Consider the following 18,811-nt stretch of genomic DNA (forward strand, 5'->3'; position numbering starts at 1 on the left):
TTTAATTAAAACAACTGAACGAAGTCTTCAAATGCCTTTTGCTTTTCAACAGTGGGCTGGAAACTTGTCCACCCATGTGGCTTCTCCCCCTTTGAACTCAAAGGCCTGTTTACAGCAGGGATTTCCATGGGCAGTATCTTTTACTGGACGAAGTATACCGCAGGGATGCAGACAAGCTTTCGAGTACCGCTGTGCCCTTCCCTCAGGCCTGGAGGCGGCCAGCAGAACCTGAACGTTGGCCCAGTGATACAAACAGTCCAATAAAGTCACCACCTGCAAAAGCCCTCATCTCCCGCGCTTTTGCCGGACTGTCACGGCTCTGCACTGCCTCCAGCTGCAGGGACCAGAACAAAGAGCTACCCCCTTGTTACCTGGATATCTGAATCTGCAGCTCCTCGGCGTGCATGGTCATCTGTCGAACCTGGTCCTTCAGGACCGCACAGGTCTCCTCCTTGGACCGGATCTCCTCCTCTTTCTTTTGGATGGCCTTGGTAAACTTCCTCTCCCACGTTCTGGACTCGTCTATCACGCGGTCCCGGTCGTCCTGCAGGGAGGACATGCTGCGGGTGAAGGCTGCAAGCTGGGCCAGGGTTTTGTTCAGGCTGCCTTGCAGCTGCTTGGTTTCTTGGTCCTTCTTGTGCAGGGAGTCTCGGACATCCCCAACGTCCCCTTCCAGCCGGTCCCTCTCTCTCTGCGAGGCTGCCAGCTTCTCAGCCATGTTCTCCATCTCCTTCGCATGCTTGTCTCTCTCTTGCACCAGCCTTTTCTCGAAGTCTTCGCCCTGCTTTTTGGCTTGAGCATGGACCTGGTCCCTGGTCGCCTGCAGCTCCTCCTTCACCCTGAGGCTCTCCGCAAGCACCCTGGCAGCCTCGCTCTGGGTGTCGTCCAGCCGCGCTCTGCAGGACGCCAGCTCGGCTCGTGCTTTCTCGGTGTCTTCGCCAGCCTTGGCCACGCTCTCTTTGGCTGCCTCCAGCTCCTTCTGAGACTCGCTGTGGACGAACTCCAGGGCTTTCACAGTTCTCTCCAGGCTGCTGACTTTCTCCTGACTCCTGATGCAGTCCTTCTGCAGCTGCCTCACTTCCTGCTGCTTCTGCTTCAGCAGCTCCTGCAGCTCCTTGGCGTGCGTCCTGCTGCCATCTCCCTTCCGGGCACACCGCAGCTTCTCCGCGTACTCCCGCCGGGTCTCCGCCTCCGCTTCGGCTTTCTCCCTCAGCAGCTGGCGCTTCTCCTCCTCCAGCTCGCGCGTGGCTCTCTGCAGACCCTGCAGCTCAGACCTCAGCTGCTCGTCTCTGGCCTGGAGGTCTGTCACATCTTGCTGGTAGTTCCCAATGCTGCCGTTCAGTTCTGCCAGCTGATTCATGAGCCTTTCCTCCAGATCGTCCTTCTCAGCCTCTGTGGCTTCCTTCAGCTGGGTCATCCTGGCCAGCTCTTCCTTGGTTTGTCGGCCGGTCAGCTCCATCTGGGCGACCGTCTCCTGCAGGCTGTTCAGGTCCTGCACCTTTGCTGCCACGAGGCTCTCTAAGGCTGCTTTCTCCTGCTCCAAAGTCTCCACGCTTGCGCGGACGCGGCCAAGCTCTTCTTCCGCAGCTGTCCTGCCCTCCTCCAGGCCCGAGATTCGCTCTGTGAGCTGAGCTATTTGCTGCAGGCGAGCACCAATGTCGCTGGGTGAAGCGCTGCCTTGTTCTGCCTCGGCTACGGGGCCGGCGGTGGCGGGCACCAGGGTCTCTGGAGGGCTGCTCACATCCTTGAGGTCTTCGGCCCTCTCTAGGGGTGACGCTGCCGCAGGAAGTACTCGACTATCTTCTACTTCTGCTGCCTCCAGGCTCGCCTTCAGCTGGTGCTTCAAGTCCTGCACCTCTTGGCTAAGAGCAGCCTTTTCAGCCATTAACGCCTCAAGCTGGGCAGAGAGAGACTGATGCTCCTGCCTGGCACGCTCCAGCTCCTCGCTAAGGCCGGTGCTCATCGGGGCCGCGTCTCCCGCCCTGCCCGGGTCACCGTCGGCAGGATGCACCTCTGCCCTCAGCCGCTCGTTCTCCTCTTCCAGCTCCAAGATCTTCTGTTGCTTGGATTTTGCAAACTTCCTCATCTTCTCCTTCATCGCCTCGACCTCCTGCTCGGCGTCCTGCAGCTGCTTCTCTGCTTCTCTTTGCTGACCCTCCGCCCCTTTCAACCGGAGGAAAACCTCCTGCTTCTCCTGCCTGACGGTCTCCAGGACGCGCTGGATCCGCTCCGCCTCGTTGCTCACGTTCTCGTAGGACTGCAGGAGGGTTTCATATTCTTTCTGCAGCTCCTGGTGCTTCTCTTGCCACTCGGAGCTCGCGGCAGCCTGAGAAGACCTCACGGATTCGACCTCCTTCTCTAGCGTCTCTTTCTCTTGAGTGATGCCCTCAAGGGCCAACTTCAAGCTCTCACAAGAGCTATCGAGGTTCTGGTTTTCCATGAGGGCTTTGTCCACCTCTGCAATGAGCTTGTCTCTCTCTTCCGTGAGCCTGGCTACCTTTGCTGATAATGCGTCTTTCTCCGTGGCCCAGTCGCTGGCCTGGCGCTCCAGGTCCCTCAACCTGATGGAGAGGTCTTCGGTGGTGGCTCTAGCCGCAGCCAGCTCCTCTTTTAGGGACTTGCTCTCCTTCAGCGCCTCCTTCCTGGAGATAAGCGCGGCCTGCAGCTTCCTCTGCATTTGGCTCTTACACTTGGCTTCTTCGGCCCCTTCATCTTGCTTCTGCTGGACTTCGAGCAACTCAGCCTGCAGCCGCCTGCTCTGCTCCTCGTGCGCCTGCGCCTGCCCTTCCAGCTGACCGCTCAGCGCCTGGATCATGTCTTCTTTTTCCTGGCGCTCTGCCTGCGCGCTAGCAAGAGCTTCACTCTTTTCCTCGAGCTGCGCATGGAGAAGTCCAATTTCTTCATCCTTCTGCCTCACGAGGCCTTTTAGCTCCTCCACATCTTCCTGTCCGGAGATCTCCGCGCGGCTCCTTTCCAGCTCCAGCTGAAGACTTGCTGCCTTGGCTTCTGCTTGCTGGCAGGCTCTTTGCAGACCGTCCACCTCCGAAAGCAGCTGGGCGATGCGCTCCTGCAGCTGGACGGCTGCTTGGGACTTGCCAGCGAGCTCGGTTTCCATGCGGCTGATCTCGCCTCGCAGCTGGTCTCGCTCAGCCTGCAGCGCCGTCAGCGATACCCCCGGCTCTTCCGCAGAGATGTCCATGTCATGCCGGAGGCTGCTGCTGGCCTGTGTGTTTTCTGCTTCCAGGGATGAAGACTGTGCGCTGCAGCTGGAGACGGGTGCACTTAGAGGCCTCTCTGCAGACGCCCTCTGCTCTTGGAGCTGCCTGAGCTCATCCTGGATGCTTTCCTTCTCCTTGCTCTGCTTGTCAAACTGCTCCTGCAGGAGGTTGTAATCATCCTTCTGCTGCTTCAGTTGCTCTCTGTGGTGCCGGTCTTTCTCCTGAGCCTTCTTTATCGTGTCCTTGCGAGAAGCCAGAGCCTCCTGCAGCTTTTTGTGGAGTTGCTCCAGCTCTTGTTCCAGGGCAGAGATTCGCTCTCTCAGGGCGGATGTCTCCTGCTCTTCAAGACCCGCAGCACATGCACCAATGTCCGCGCTCTTGCTCTCACCCTCATCTGCTGGGAAACGAACTTCTGAGCTCTCGTGAGCTGCCGTTAGCTTCTGGAGGGCTGACTGGCTTTCCGCGACCTCCGCTCTCAGGGACTCGACGAGGGTGGCCTTGTCCTGCAAGCTCTGCCTCATCTCCTCCATCTGTGCCTGGGACCGCGCCTCAGCCGCCTCCCTCTCCAGCAAGGCGCCACGGAGGCTCTGCAGCTCGGCTTCTCTTTCGGCCAGCGCTGCCTCCTTGCCCGGGCTCTCGGGAGTCCCCTCGGTGCCCGAACGTGGTCCGCTGGGGGCGTTCTCTTCCGCTGCAGCTTCTGGCGCCTCTGCACTCGCCAAGTCGCTCTCCAGCCTACTGACCTTCTTCAGCAGCTCCTTCCTGTTGAGGAGAGCTACCTGCAGCTTCCGCTTCATCTGCTCGTTCTCCCTCCTCAGCATCTCCAGTTCTCCGACCGGCGTCTCCTCCTCCCTACGCGGTGCCGCCTCGCCTTGCTGCTGGGGTCCGTCACCCTCCAGGCGCGTGCCTTCTGCCTCCCCCACCGTCTCCGTCTGCTGGTCTCGTACCTCCGGGGTTTGTTGCCGTTGGCTCATCTGCTCCTTCAGTCTCTTCAGCTCGCTGCTCAGAGAGAACTTCTCTTCGTTTAGCAGGACCATCTTCTCAGACATGCTGACGCTGATCTCCATCATCTGCTGGTCCCTTTCCTGCAAGGTGCGCTGGAGCCTCTCCGCAGTCTCCGTCTGCTCAGCGAGCAGCTCTTCCAGCCGGGTGGTCTCCCGCTCCTTGGCGGTAATGTTTTGGGACAGCTCCTCCAACTTGACCATGCTCTTCCTCAGGCATTCCTCCCTATCCAGCACTTCACCCTCCTTCCTCTCGAGCTGGCTTTTCAGGCCCTTGGCTACAGCGTCCTGCTGAGATAGCTCCAGCTGGGCCTCGTCAAGGTCCTTCTGCAAAGCTTCAATTTTGACCTCCTTGGATTTCGACTCGTTTTTCAGGCTCTGGATCTGTTCCTTCAGCAGGCTGAACTGCACCGTCCTGCTTTCGTAGTCCGAGAGCCTCTGCTTTTCCGAGTCGGCGAGGTTTTCCTCCAGCTGCCTCACCTGCTCCTTGAGCTCCGTGATGGTACAGAGCTCCTTCATCTGTGAGAGGAGCTGGTCTCTCTCACCAGCCAGGGCGCAAAGGGCACTGGAAGAGTCCTCAACATTTCTCCTGTGTTCTTCAACCAGCTGGTTTAGCCTGTTTATTTCTGCAGCTTTCTCCCCTAACTCGTTTTCATGTAGCTCCTCTGATGCCCGCAGGCTTGCTTGCAGGTCTTTGATCTGCATCTGCAACCTCGTCAGCTCCTGAGGGTGACATGTGCCAGGCTCTGGGGCTGCTCCAGAGACTTCCAGCACAGCCCCCATTTCGCCTCCGCCCTGGATGATGCTCTCCGGGACGTTTGTCTGCTCCCAATGCTCTGCAATGCCTTGGGCTTCCACCTCTGTAAGCATGGAGCTGCCGCTCAGTTCGTTTTGGGGAGGTGAGGCCTCCTGCCCTTCTCCCATGAGGAATTCCACCTGGGATCCTTCTCCCAGCAGGCTGGTCTCTTCTCCTGTCCAGGTCCCCACAGAGGTTTGACTGACCGGGTCCTGAAGCTGCCGCTTCAGGAAGTTGATCTCCTCCTGAGCCTCACTCAGCTCCAGCAGCAAAACCGACAGCTCTTTGTGTTCCTCTGCAGCCAGAGACTCCTGAGTGGCGGCTGGGCCACCGGCTCCAGCCAGCTGCGAGCTGCAGGTGGAAGCATCCTCTGTACCGGCCTAAAACAAGAAGAAAAAGTTTGCTTTCGGCACACCAGGAGGCTCTCGATTGCTGTGCAAAGCCTGTTCAGCCCACGTGCCTGGTGTCTCGGTCTCTGCCACTGGTAGCAGAGAACACGTGTGCAACAAGGCCACTGTTCCCATCTCGGGCTGCGTACTGGAGCCCCAAGGTCTTCCATACCTTCCCCCTTGACGGCCCTCTACCCCGCTCCATGTCTGCTGTGCTTGAACCCAGGCACTGCTCTCAGTCCCTCTCACTGGCTCACGCACCCGTTCTCCTTGTGCTCCCTGCAGGGAGGCTCTGAAATGCCCTCCTCCAGTGGGTCTCCCACTTGGCCTCCCCCACCTCCTTCCCTGGGCTGCAGGCAGCTCTGGGGGTCCCACTCTGCTGTGGGGAGACCTACAGCAGGTGCTGGGGCTTTCCCATGCCCTGGTCTGCCCCTGCAAAGGAACTGGGCTTTTTTAATTCTCCGCCTTTCTCATCTGACTAGTCACCGCTCCCTGCTCTGCTTTTCTTCACTGATTATAAATCACAGAAAATTAGGGTTGGAAATGACCTCAGGAGCAGCTACGACTCCCAGCACCGAAGGGTTAACCCTTTCCTGCCAGTCCAAGGGGACGAATGCACTTGGACACAGGAATATTAGCTCACAGAGGTCCCTCGAGGGATTCAAGTCTCTTGTGCTGAGCTGCCAACTACCCAAGAGGCACAAAGGGGACAAAATCCTTTGTTAAGTGGGGCCCATGCGCTGTTGAGAGTCAGGGCCAGGGTTGGAGAAACTGAGTGAACGCCTGAAGCAAGGCACCGTCTCTTCTCAGAGGTCTTCTGGAGACACGCAGGGGCAGGAAATCCATGACTTCTCCCTGTACCTACCTGGGCAGTACTTTAATTGCTCATAACCTCCATGTCTAAGCATTACAGAGGCTGTCCTCTGGCAAGCTGGAGGGGATCATAGCACAGCCAGGCTGGCGGGGCCCTCAGGTCACAACTAGTGCAGGCCCCTGCTGTGCACAGGGTCAGCCCCAAGCAAGCCATCCCAGCCTGTGTCTGTCAAGCCTCAAAGCACCCGTGTGTGAGGCACGACTCAAGAGGGCTCAGCATGAAGGACCCGGAGCAGCAACAAAAAGCTGCACAAGGCTGGCAGGGGCAGAAGATTCTTTAGACTTTCCTCAAACCCTCCTGAGCACGACTGTGGCCTCAACCTTGGCATGGTCTGGTTGCAGGAGAAGCCACTGCGCAAAGCTCGTACCTGCGGCGGAGGTGCAGGGTCATCAAGCAGCTGGGGACACGGTTCTTCGTGACTCTCCTGCACGACTGAGGCACCTAGAGACAGAAAACACATCAGCATGTCTGGCTCCATGCCCAGCCTGTGAGCAGAGGGAAGAGGCAGACGTGTGGCTGCAGCATCCCTGGCTTAAACAGGGCAAAGCGTGAGCACATGCTTGGGGCCTGGCTCTCTCCAATCACCACATGGGCCCAGTGGCCCAAGGCCAGGAGCTTCTCCTAACCCACAGCAGCTGGGTGCAGCAAGAGAGAAAACCAGGGTCTCTGGTTCCTGGCCTAGCACCTTGCTTCTTCCCAGGCCGCCTCCTTGCATGCTACGTTACCCGCCCAGCCTTCACCCAGCCATCCCACCGCTTCCTCGAGCTGCCTCAAGCTCCTCCCGTCCCTACGCGTCAGAACCTCCCCTCTGCCGGTGTCACTTCAAACCCAGCTCAGAGCCTGCAGCTCCCCGCTGAAGCCCCCGCCGCTCAGTCACCTCAACACCCGCATCCTGCATCTTACCCTTGGGCCCAGGCGAGCAGTCTCCAGCTGAGGATGGTTCCTCAGGACTCAGCGAGTCTGGTGATACGGCATCAGCTCCGGGGCTGTCAGCCTACCAGTAATAGAGAGAGTGGACTCTTTTAAACAACCTGCAGTTAACTTGTGGAACTCACTGCCACAGGAGGTGGTGGAAGCTGATAGCATGGCCAGGGTCAACAAGGAACTTGGCAATTCATGGCTGATGGGTCTATCAATAGCTACTGACCAGGAGGGTTGGAGATTTCATAGACATTAGGGCTGGAAGGGACCTCAGAAGATCATCGAGTCCAGCCCCCTGCCCCAGGGACAGGAAGTCAGCTATGGTCAAAGGATCCCAGCAAGATAAACATCCAAATGTTTCTTAAAAGGGTCCAGAGAGATGTTTTCTCTGATCTCTCTAAACCTCTAATTCAAGGGTAATGAATAGGGGATAGATCACTCTAGAGGGATCCAGTTCAATGCGCTCCCCTCTGCAGCATCCACTTCTACCACTGTTGGAGACGGGCCTTTTTGGTGTGCCATGGGTTTCCTGTCGAAGCCAGAAGACTGGGCTAGATGGACCATTGCTCTGACCCAGTGAGCCAGGGCTCATGTTTTTCAAGCTGCAGCCTTCACTCTGGGGCTCTGCTCTCTTAGCAGCCTTGTGTCCAGTCAGACCTGTTTTACCTTCACCCGTTACTTTATGACCTACCTCTGTTGCCCCATGGAGGAAAAAGACTGTATAAAAGAGTAGTCAACAGTTCAAGGGCAGAGCTGAGCTCAGTGGTACGGCAACGGGTGACCCTGGGGGTGTCAAGACGTATTGCAATTCTCAGCCCTCCCTCACTCCTCATGTGGGCCTGCTCCTTCCTGCACTTCCACCAGCCCATCCCCACCCCCTGAGCACAGCAAGGAGGGGCCCCGTGGACACAGGGTCTGCCCTCTCCTTGACAGAGCCATGCCACATAAGAGCTTCACTTCCTAGGGCTTAGATGGAAGAGGCCTGTGGGATGAGGGATGCTTGCGAGCAGAAAGATGAACGCAGAGTAGCCGGGTGGTCTTCGGCCGAGACCCTGCGCACGCCGCCATCACTGCAACCCACTGCACGCCGGTGGCAGTTTCTAAATGGCAGCCGTGCAGGCTGGATTAGAAGGAGGGGAGGTCAAAGCTGCCATGAGGGAGGGGTGACCGAAATGCCCCTTCATTAACACGACACTCATGTGGCATTTGGGATCCTCTCACAGCCCATGCGAACAACTCCGGGCTGAGGTCAGGTCCCAGCTAGTTCAGCAGCTGCCTGCTGGGGTGGAAAGCAGGCAAACGCATCACTGCAGCTCATTCACAACTGCAGCAGCCCCAAGCAAACCCAAGCACGCTCAAGCGGAGGACACAGCAGACTGAAAAGTTTCAGCAATGCAAGTGGTGCCACCCATCTCACAAGCATGATGCAGACCGCCCAGCAAGCACCGGCCTTGTAGACAGATCGTGCCCGCAGACCTAGCTCCTGGTACAGATTTTAACCCGTGGTACTTAACTTTTTGGCCCCACAGGTCAGATGAGTGGTGTGGGGCTGGACCAAGCCCTGGAGTCTGGCACCTGCCCTCCGCGTGCCCAGAATGGGTCCTGGGGGCCCCTCACACCTGAAGCCCGGCTCTGCGTGCTGGGATCAGACACCAGCTCCAGCATGCAGGGTCTGAAGATTTGGCAGCAGCAAACCAGTGCTGCCAAATTTCTAGATCCAGGAGCCCCACAGGCCAGATGACGCAGTGCCACAGGTCGGATCTGGGCCGCCTGGCTGAACCATCCTAGCCACCGAGGCACCAATATCTGCACAAAGCCGAGATGGTATGGAGCAGCTCATCCTTGAACAGGGTCCACATTCGTGTGCATCTCAGCTCAGACAGATACCAATGGCAATGGCCCTCGCTGGCACCAGCACTGATCTGATTTGTGGAGACCAAGGCCAAAGAGGTTCTGCGACCCCTTGCTCCTGCCCGATATCTTGCTCTTTTGGCAAGATGCAAGATGTATCTCCTGCCAGGGCACAGGGCTGGATGCAGCCTGCCATGCGCAGCTCAGCCGGGCCGGAGTGGGCCGAGGGCCGACGCGTCTTGCGGAGGGCAGAGAAAAGTAGCCGGCAGGATACCCCGATTCCCATGCAGCCAGCGAAGGGGAGGGGCTTGATAACCAGCCAAGTACAGGCTGTATGCAGAGCCTCTTCTGTCGCCCACATAAATCCAGCTAATCATGCCCCAAAGAGGATTGCCCGGAGAGGCCACAGCTACTTAGGGAAGCTGCTCAAGGCCGCGCCCTTGACCGATTTGGGGTCTGGCTTGTGCGAGTCATTACCTGGTTGGGATGCTCTGTGCCCATTGCAGCTTCCAGCTGAGCCTCCATGAGGGCCAGTTGAGCGCGCGGAGTCTCTGAAACTGTCATGAACAAGCAGGCGTTAACCTTTCCTCCCAGGCTTGCTCTCAGGGAGAACGGGGAGGGGACACAGCTGTCAGCAACATGCCAGGTGGGGATGGGATGCACAGTCACCCCCAGATGAAGGACGTCTCAGAAAAAGGCCATGACTGCCCCGACAAGCTGCTGGCATCAGGGCAGGTGCCTTCCAGAGCACCTTGGAGAGGGCTGCAGGATTTAGGAGAGCCTGCAGTGACGAAAACCTTTAGGTGCCCTAGTCCCACTCTTCCCTTTCATGCAAAGTGAAATGAAGTCACCCAAAAGCAGTTCACAACCGCAGGGCTTGCAGCAACAGGTGCCACGAAAGAAAGAGCCACTCAGTGACCTTCTGTAAACCAGCCCCTAGAAGCCGCCGTGAGAGGCACACTGCAAAACCCCAGACAGAACTGCAATGGGAAAAGTGCCCACGTTAACATCATCTGATACACTTGAGGGTAATACTTTTAACAACCAAAGAGGACTTTCCCAACTCACTGTCGCAGGAAAGGAACTCCCAGCGACTCCTGCTGGGACGAGTTATGGACAGGTTTGACAGGGAGATACTTGAATGTGTGCCCTCCTCCAGGATGCACATCCTGAGCTAAAAGACTACGTGTGTAACTCGCTCCCGTCCACGTTGGGCCTGGCCAGTAGGAGCTTTCCATTCAATGCTCAGCCTTTTCATGAAAGACGTTACACCTTGACCTAACAAGGTCAACCGTGACCTCCTACCGAGTGGAGTCAGATGGGATTCATAAGCTTTCTTCCTTCCTACAGCACAACTCTTGGGTACGCTGCAATGACACAGCCTGCTTTTGGATGTGAAGCTTAATATTGGATGGTGTTTAATATGCATCATACTAGCTGGTCTCAAACTATGGTCTACAGATCACACGGCCCCCTTCCACCCTTCTCAATTAACAGCCTGGTGATAAGGGCACAGGGGGATCCCCAAGAAATGTGGTGAGTGGACAGTAGTGGCATGCTATATGAAGACCAGGATGAATGGAAACCAGGAGGAACCAGAGTCTGAATAGTGTAATAAATCCTTTCCCGCAGAGCCTTGCCCACGATCCCACCACTCCCTTCAAAGGGTCTCCCCCTCACACACCCCAAACCTGCGAGCCAGGAGCTACTGTTTTCTTCTAAGCTGCACCAGCAGGCTACGAGAGCTGCTGTGGCTTCCAGCCAACGCTTCTAGACACGCATCCGATCCCCACAGATGGGTCCTGCACCCTGTGACACCTGTGCAAAAATGCGCCACCGGCAGCTCCTTGACTTTTTGCACTGGGGCCAGCACCATTACTCTGATCTTTCCCTGCTATTTTGGAGCGTTCAAGCAGGTGCTTGGCACACGCTGCCTTGCACCCAGACTGCATCCCAGCGGGTGCAGATGCAGGCAGCATCAGAAGACACGTAACACATCAAATCTGCTAGTAAGCCGCGTTGCGAGGGGTGACCCCTCTTGGGGCCATGTCACCTCATCATCCCTGCCTTCCTTTCCCCGTGATCGCTGCTTCCAGTGTTCTGGTCTCTACACGGGTTGTGAGCTCTGCCAGGCAGGGAGAGCCACACACACATGCACGTGGCATTACAGAGGTAATAACAGCAGAAATCCTTTCCACCCCCTCTCCTTGCCTCCTCCACTTTTTGCTTGCTATCGCAAAGGCAAAAATCAGGAGAAGGGATCTATGCTGTGCTGGGCTGGCCTTATTGTCCCAAGAAGCTGGCCTATTTGCTGGGTTTCCCTTTACTCTTTGCTCACAGGCTGAGATATGAACAGTTCTTTCCCCCTTCCTTGTGCAGAGGATTAGAGACCAGCTCTAAGTCCTTAGCAGGGCATGTGGATTAATCCAGTAACCAAAAGCATGTTCATTAGCTAAAAAACAGGCAAGAGGAGGTGCAATTATACCATTTTCAGCCTTCAGGTCCTCCAGTGCTGCAGTGGAAGGCAGTAAAATCCCCTTCTCCTCCTGCTGCTCCACGAGGCTTTCCTGTAGGGTTGCTTCAGCCTGTGCAGAGCCTGGCTGGAGAGCAGAAAGACCAAGTCGCCGACAGGTTTCTCAGGAGAACGAGGTTCTGTTCTTTCTGCCGGGCTTTCGACGACTCAGTTTGCAAGTTCTCCATTCCCCAGCCTTGACCACCTCCCAGATGTTTCTACTTTGCTGGTTTCATAAAACATCTGCCCAGCCCAGACCACGCATCAACCCTCTTCCCCAGGACAGCGAGGAAAGGCGTCCCTCTACTCTGCCTTCTAGCATCGATCCTCAGGGCATGGGATAGTTTCTGGGTAAATTACCTTGAGGGCTGGCACCTGCTCCTCGAAGACCTGTGCGACTGGCAGGGAGTTCAGCAATGCTGGGTCAGCCTGGGGGTGAATGGACGCCTCGGATGTCTGTGCAAGCTCCTCTGAAAGAAAACATTAACACAGAAGTGTTCTTGTCTTGGCTTTTACACCCATGGCCAAGGGATAAAGGCATTCTGCTGTGGCTCCAGAGGTGCGAATTTGAAGCTCACGCCAGACACACGATGAAAGCCACCCTGTCAACCCAGCTGTAAATGGGCACCTGGTGTTTGACACAATCCCTCACGGGCCAGTAAAAGGCAATAGAAAAAGCAGTGCACCAGTGCATATGGTTGGGTGGACTCAACTGAAGTTGCAGCAATGGAAGTTGAGGTTGGATATTAGGAAAAACTCTCACTAGGAGGGTAACAAAGCACTGGAACAGCCTCACCAGAGAGGTGGAGGAGTCTCCATCCTTGGAGGTCTTTAAGACCTGGCTAGACAAAGCCTTGGTTGGGTTGATGTAGTTGGGGCTGGTCTTGCTTGGAGCAGGGGATTGGATTAGATGCAACCTCCTGAGCTCCCTTCCAGCCCTTGTTGTCTGTGATTCTGTGATCTACCCTCTGCCTGTGTGTGAACACGCTGGTTTATTGCACCAGCCATTTGCACCAGTGCCCCTCCAGTCACTGCTTCCTCTCAGAGCCCGTACAAGAAAAAGCAGCCAGAAAAAGCAGCTGGGTTTATGTAATATAAATTCACCTAGACTGAACTCTCAGTGCACCCCTGTCTGCAGAGATGTTGCAACACCTGGCACCCCCGCCTCTTGCCCGGTGCCCCAGCAGAGGCCCGGGACCAAAGACTCGAGGAGAAAGGACGCTCCTTTCTGGAGGGTCAGACTATGTGTCTAGGAAACCTGCACTGACTGCTGGCATAACTCTGCCCTGGCTGCCTGGAGACCTCAACCCTACTAACAACCCTCGTGCCCAGTGCTCAGATTCCTAGGTATGAAGGCCAGGAAGGATGTATGCTGGAGGTCAGACTGGAGGATCGCACTGTGACCAAATGACATCATTAAGGGCCCTCAGCTTCTGGCAGAGCTAATGGGTCTTTTTAGAGATGCCTAGTTCCACTGTAAAGCAAGGGAGCATCCTCAGGGAGCTGCACCAGCAGTTAAGGGCACTTGGCTACCAATGGTATTTCTCATCTGAGTCTGCCTCCAGCTGCCTGCATCTTGAAGAGCCTCTCCTCCAAGGGGGCTGGGACAAGTTGCTGTTTAACTTTCTCTCAAGTAAAATAAATAAAGTCGAGCTTCTTCCGTCTCTCCCTGCAAGGCAGGTGGTTTGCATATTAAACGAATAACTAGCCTGTGGTTCAAGGAAACTATTAGCATGACATCCAGTCTCAGGAATTCCTCCTCTTCATGGGCCACCCACCTGGCCAAGCTTTATGCTTTTATCATCCCGTTTTTGCAACAGTGGGAATGGGCTGTCCTGGGAAAACAGCAGAATCGGCTGCACAAAACACCCTCAAAACACACAAAGCAAAAGGTAAGTTTTCCCTGTCATAACACAGCCTGAGCTCTCACTCCAACAGCCCTTGGTGATCTGGTCTCACAGGGACAGGGATTGCTAAGTCTGTGGTATCCCTTGAAGGTATTTTAAACAACTTAGCAAGCAAACTCACAACTGTTTGGACAAGCTGGTAGCTGGGAAAAGCGTGACAAGGCTCAGGGTTATGCTTCCTTCTCCCTGAGAGCATTACATGCTTCCTTGAGAACTACCATAAAAAGCAAAGACCCTTCCCACCTGCCCAGGAGATCCCCAGGACGCCTCGGCCCCACTGCACTGTTGGCTGACCTTGCAGGCGCTGCGCAATGGCAGAGCATTCAGTGGATGGCGCCAGCAACCGATCGACATCCTGCCGCAGCTGCTGGTTCTCAGCGACGAGGGCATCGTGGCTTGAGCGCAACTCTTGCTCCACCATCTGAAGCCGACAGATCTGCAGGTCCTTCTCCTCCGTCTCCAGCCTGTGCTTCTGCTCCAGGGCTCTGCACTCTGACTCCAGCTCAGCCCGCGCTCTCCCTGCCTGCGCCAGCTGCTCAGACAGACTCTGCACCTCTTTCTGAAGGTTGTGCAAGGCCCGCTTCTGCTCAGCCAGCTCCACCTCCATCTTCTCCGGGAGGCTGCGAGATGCTTCTCTCTCTGCCTCCAGCACGCTCTGCAAGGTGCTCAGCTCTGCCTCCATCTTCTGGCACTGCTCTGAGAGGGTCTGTGAAAGCAAACCAGGAGGGACTTAAACAGAAGGGAAAGCCAACACACCCCAAGGCACTGATTGAAAATGGGACCATACTCAGCATTAAACTGAAGCAAAGGAAAGTTTCCAACTATCCAAGTAAAAGAAAGAGTGCACAGGAACAGCACGGGATGGAAACTAGGCCAGCACAGGAGAATATCATCCTAGGACCCCAAAGGGGAAACTGCATGTGCTAGGAGAAATCTGGATTAAGTGTCTTTTCCTCACTGTAAAAGAGCCAACACACTTTGTTTAAAGGCAGCTCCAAAGCAGGAAATGGATACCCTGCTTGAACACAGGAGTAAGGGGACGGCTGGGCTAGAAAGGAGCTTCTCAGAAGAGATCAAGGCAGCCAACTCCCAACCCTCGCAACAAGCCAGGTGGAAATTTCCCCAGGTCAAACTTCTAGGTTATCAGCTCACTCGCTCCCAGACACCAGTGCTAGACGGGAGTGCCTGGTACCACACCGAGCTTTCATCGCACAGCCAGGCCCTTCGGGAGGGACTGCACAGAGGCAGGCTTGCAATTGCAGGGAACCATTCAGAAGCATCGCAGCAGGGCCAGAGCGCGCCACCGCCAACCTGGCGAGAGCTGGGTCCAACCCGGGGGGAGTACCGCTGCACCCAGCTTCCTTTCAGCCTAGGGTGTCAGGGATGGATGACAAAGGGGACAGTGGAGGGAAACAAAACACTTCCCCTCCAGCGAGCTTCACTTGCTTACGATCAGTGCTGTCGTTATCCCACCATTTCTGCAGGGGAGACACGGCAGAGGGGGCCTTCTTGCAGAAAACCCACACAAACAGCTCAGCTTTCCAGGCCTCTTGAACAGCAAAGCGTAAAGGACAAAACTCAAGTTTTCTTTTGCACCTCAGGCAGAGGTTGGACTAGAAGGTGCTCAGTGGGCCCTTCCGGTTCTGTTTCTTCATGACACCGTGACTGAACAACACCTAACATCTGTACATCTCGTTTGGACTCTCAGAGGTTTGAACCACCCACACGCTCCAACCCTATCTTGAACATTAATATTTTAAGAAAACGGAAAGAAACCAGCTCATCTCAGAGCCAGGCGAGCATGTCTATGCCTAAATTTTAAAAGCCTTGGCCACGAGGCAGTTTGTGTCTACACCCCTAAAAACCTGAAAAAGATGAATAATGTTAGACCCCCCCACCCCGGCCTTCCTGGAGAAGCCGGCACTGGGCGAGTCTTGTGCAGCACTTAACCACTCTTCTGCTTTTTTAAACCACAGAGGTGGTAAAATTAGGTACCCTCCTGAGCTCTCCTAACTAGAACTGGTCTTACTCATGACATGGGGGCCTCGGAGATCAAAGTGCTCCTGATGCGGTGACAGTGGGAGAGAGACTAGCCAGTGACAATGGTAGAGAAAAAGATACTTTGGTTTGGGACCAGAGACCCTGAAAGTCTGACACCGAGCATGAAAGCAAGGCCCCACGGCTGGGAGAGCTGAGCTCAACCTCAAGATGCCAGGGCAGACTGGATAAAACTCCTAAATTCACACACTGTGGGTCACCGCAGCCCTAGTGCAGACAACCCGTCTCAGATCCACAAGTTAACATCCCTGAATGACCTGGGAGCTCCCAGCAGAGCCCAAGTCAGAAGTGAGGCCTCAGCAGCAAGGAGCTGTGACAGCCGCCAGGCTCCGGACAAGATGCCTGCACCAGAGGAGCAAATCTGCTGCAAGCGGCATGTGAGGCAGTACCTGGCTCTGCTGCTCTGCCGCACGCAGCTCCTGCTGCAGAAAGTCCACCACCTGGGTACGCCCCAGCAGGGCTTCCTCCTGCTCCTCCAGCTTCCGCTGCAGTGTCTTCAAGTGCTGCAAGAAACACACCGAGAGCTGCGTCAGCACTGCCAGGCACACAGCTCCAGAGGGTAAGAGGAGTGGTTGTGCTGGTTCAGAGCACGAGCATGTGTCTCACCGGCCCTCAAGCCTGACCTCTTTGAAAAGCTAGTGACAAACTGTGGACAGTGAACCCCTTATGTCACTGTATGGATCATGTTATTCTGTACGCACACATTTTTGCAACGTGGCGACAACACTAATCAAAAAGGTATAGCAGGCCAGACGGCAAAAGTACTTGTCTCTAGTTAATGGCTAGTTACAGGCCAGAACTGCAGCGTGCAGACCCAGTGAACTCTCAGGTGTCAACGGCCAGTTGCTTTACAAGGACAAGAGCAACTTTCAGGTTCATCACAGACACCAGCCAGAAAGGGCTGTGGCTGGGATGAGCACCCAAACTATTGTGGGCATCAGTTCACCTGTAAGAAAAAAATATTAGCTTCCCAATAATAAGTATATTCTGGGGAGAAGAGCAATTAACCTGGGCAAATTCCAGATCCCTCAAGTAGGAGGACTCTGGGGAGCTCTCAAATTCCGCAGGAAACATAGTACAGTAAAGGTGTGGAGGGGAAGGGCGCTGGCTTGAAGGCATTTAGGAGGCATCTCTTAGGTACACGAGGTCTTTGGATTTTCCCCACACACTGGAGTGAACCCTGATGGGAGGTGGCAGGCAGCAGGAGGGCCGGTCTCTGAAACCACGGCCAGAAGTCTCCGAAGGACTGTGCTGCAGTCAGAGGAGCAGGTAAGGAACCAAATCTGGTTTTCTCCCCTGTACTCGCAGTTACTTTCCTCTGCGTAATCAATCCTGCTGTGTGGCTGCCTTGCTGACTGCCGGTGGGAAAGTGCAATCTCAAAACACATGATATCCCAGGTGCCAATGGGAGACCCCCTGAAGCCATCACAGACCCCCGTTGCAGCTGTGGACTCTGGCGTTTAAGGCTAGTGGAGCTGAGGCTTGTGGGGAAGAGTTGTCATCCCAGCGGCAAATCTTGGTCTACTCCTTGAGATAAGTAGTGGGAAAGCAGGAACTTGGAGCCACCCTGACAGCCAGGTCTGTGACACTGTGCTGCTTGCCCCACACCACACGCATTGCACAGTCACACCACCCTTCTGCACCGTACCTGCTGCATCTCGCCTTCCAGATCTGGTCGGGCCGCTGCCTGGAGCAACTCGGCTTGGTGGCGGCGAGCCTGTTCCTCAAGGAGAGCATCCTTCTCCCGAATCACCTCCTGCAGTGAGCTCAGCTGTGGGCACAAGCCACACAGCATCATTAGCCAAAGCACATCTCTCAGTGGGAACAGAAAGACAATTTCAAAGGGTAACAGGGCTTGAAATGCTTAAAAAAATGGAGCATTTCAGTGGCAGACAGACTCCTACCCGCCAACAGGGAGTGGGGGGAGTGGATGATAGTCCATGAGTGCTCCCGGCACCCTGGACAGCCCACAGGTGCCCTGGCAGGGGGTAGCACAGGGGATGTATGTTTGTGTTCGAAGAGGGGAGAAGTGCTGCATGATGGGATGCCTGGAAAACTGACCAGCTCCTTGTCACACTCAACAGAGCAGCGGTTCTCAACCATTTCAGGCCTTAGGCAGCCTCTGTGAGCTTTTGTGAACTGAGCAGCACCCCATTTCACAAACCGATTTATTTGTTAGAGAGCTTACCTGCTCTGAGAAGCAGGCAACAGGGAAAAGCCTGCATTTAATCGCCTACCTGGTGACCCCCTGGTTGAGAGTCACTGCCACAGAGTGTGCATGCGGAGCAGGGAACGCTACTCAAATTAAACGGCACAATGCAGCACCTGCTCCCACCAGGGTCATTCTCCCTGGGCTTTGGACATTTGCAGAGCATTTTACCCTGTGCATACGTCCACGCTTTTGCCTTTAGAAATACTTCAGACGTTATGTCTGTCCACTGCCTCAGGGGGAAAGCAAGATGGAAATCCCCAGAAGAGCACGGAGGGTTGGGACAGGCAGGAGCAGGCAGCTTCTGCTCAGGTCCGTATCAGGTCACATCACATGAGGCCAGACGTGTGCTGGCAGCCAGGCTGCCCTCAGCACTGCGACCCTTGTGCCGATGCTGTCAAACCACAGACAGTTTCTCTAGCACCCGAGCATCTCCTGACACTCAGACTCTGCTGAGAGCAAAAGGGCAGACTACATTTTTTAACTGGGGAAAGCTATAATACCCAGGCGATGACAGAGCCCTGCAGCTTCTGACCCTGGATCTGTGCCCAGTTTCACATAATTCCTCATTTCTGCTTTGAGCCCCACAAAACTGCCTGTCCAGTAAAAACTAGTATTCAAGAGCTCACATAATAAATTAAAGCATCATGTCACATCACTGTGCTCATTTCCTAGAGGGAAAGTTCTCTCGCATGGGAGTCTACGCAGGAACGCAGGGGAGGCAAGACGGTGTTGGAGCTCTCAGATTTTGGATCTTATTTTGGGAATCCCATTTGTCTGAAGTTTGTTCACTGTAAGCCCTTCCAAGACTTTCCGATAGGGTGGGGTATACATAAACAGACATATAAATAGTTTCGACAATGATCTTCTAAGTTACTTTACAGTTTTGTGGTGTTTTTTCACAGAGGTGTGACTGATCAGGTCACAAAATCATTGGACACACGTGTTGTGGTGGACGCAGTCTTTCTGGACCTCAGGAGGGGCTTCGACACGGTCTCCTACCCCATTCTCATTAAAATGCGAGGCAACTGTGTCATTGATGTCTACACAGTCAGATGGGTAGCAAATTGGCTGAGGG

The 18,811-nt window shown here is 55.3% G+C and overlaps 1 protein-coding gene across 1 annotated transcript in view; it reads right to left on the minus strand.

The window, feature by feature from the left end:
• GOLGB1 (golgin B1) overlaps window positions 1-18,811 on the minus strand; it is a 57,748-nt gene that overhangs the window by 11,781 nt on the left and 27,156 nt on the right. Inside the window, exons 6-14 of the mRNA XM_019509715.1 lie at window positions 17,173-17,295; window positions 15,914-16,027; window positions 13,761-14,172; window positions 11,920-12,029; window positions 11,533-11,647; window positions 9,525-9,598; window positions 7,179-7,269; window positions 6,643-6,716; window positions 372-5,392 (exon numbers count right to left, since the gene is read on the minus strand). Of these exons, the coding sequence (XP_019365260.1) occupies window positions 372-5,392; window positions 6,643-6,716; window positions 7,179-7,269; window positions 9,525-9,598; window positions 11,533-11,647; window positions 11,920-12,029; window positions 13,761-14,172; window positions 15,914-16,027; window positions 17,173-17,295 (6,134 nt within the window). The remainder of the gene's footprint in view (window positions 1-371; window positions 5,393-6,642; window positions 6,717-7,178; window positions 7,270-9,524; window positions 9,599-11,532; window positions 11,648-11,919; window positions 12,030-13,760; window positions 14,173-15,913; window positions 16,028-17,172; window positions 17,296-18,811) is intronic.

The sequence above is a fragment of the Gavialis gangeticus genome, unplaced genomic scaffold (assembly GCF_001723915.1).
Source record: "Gavialis gangeticus isolate Ggan-Ray unplaced genomic scaffold, GavGan_comp1, whole genome shotgun sequence".
In the NCBI taxonomy this organism is placed as follows: domain Eukaryota; kingdom Metazoa; phylum Chordata; order Crocodylia; family Gavialidae; genus Gavialis; species Gavialis gangeticus.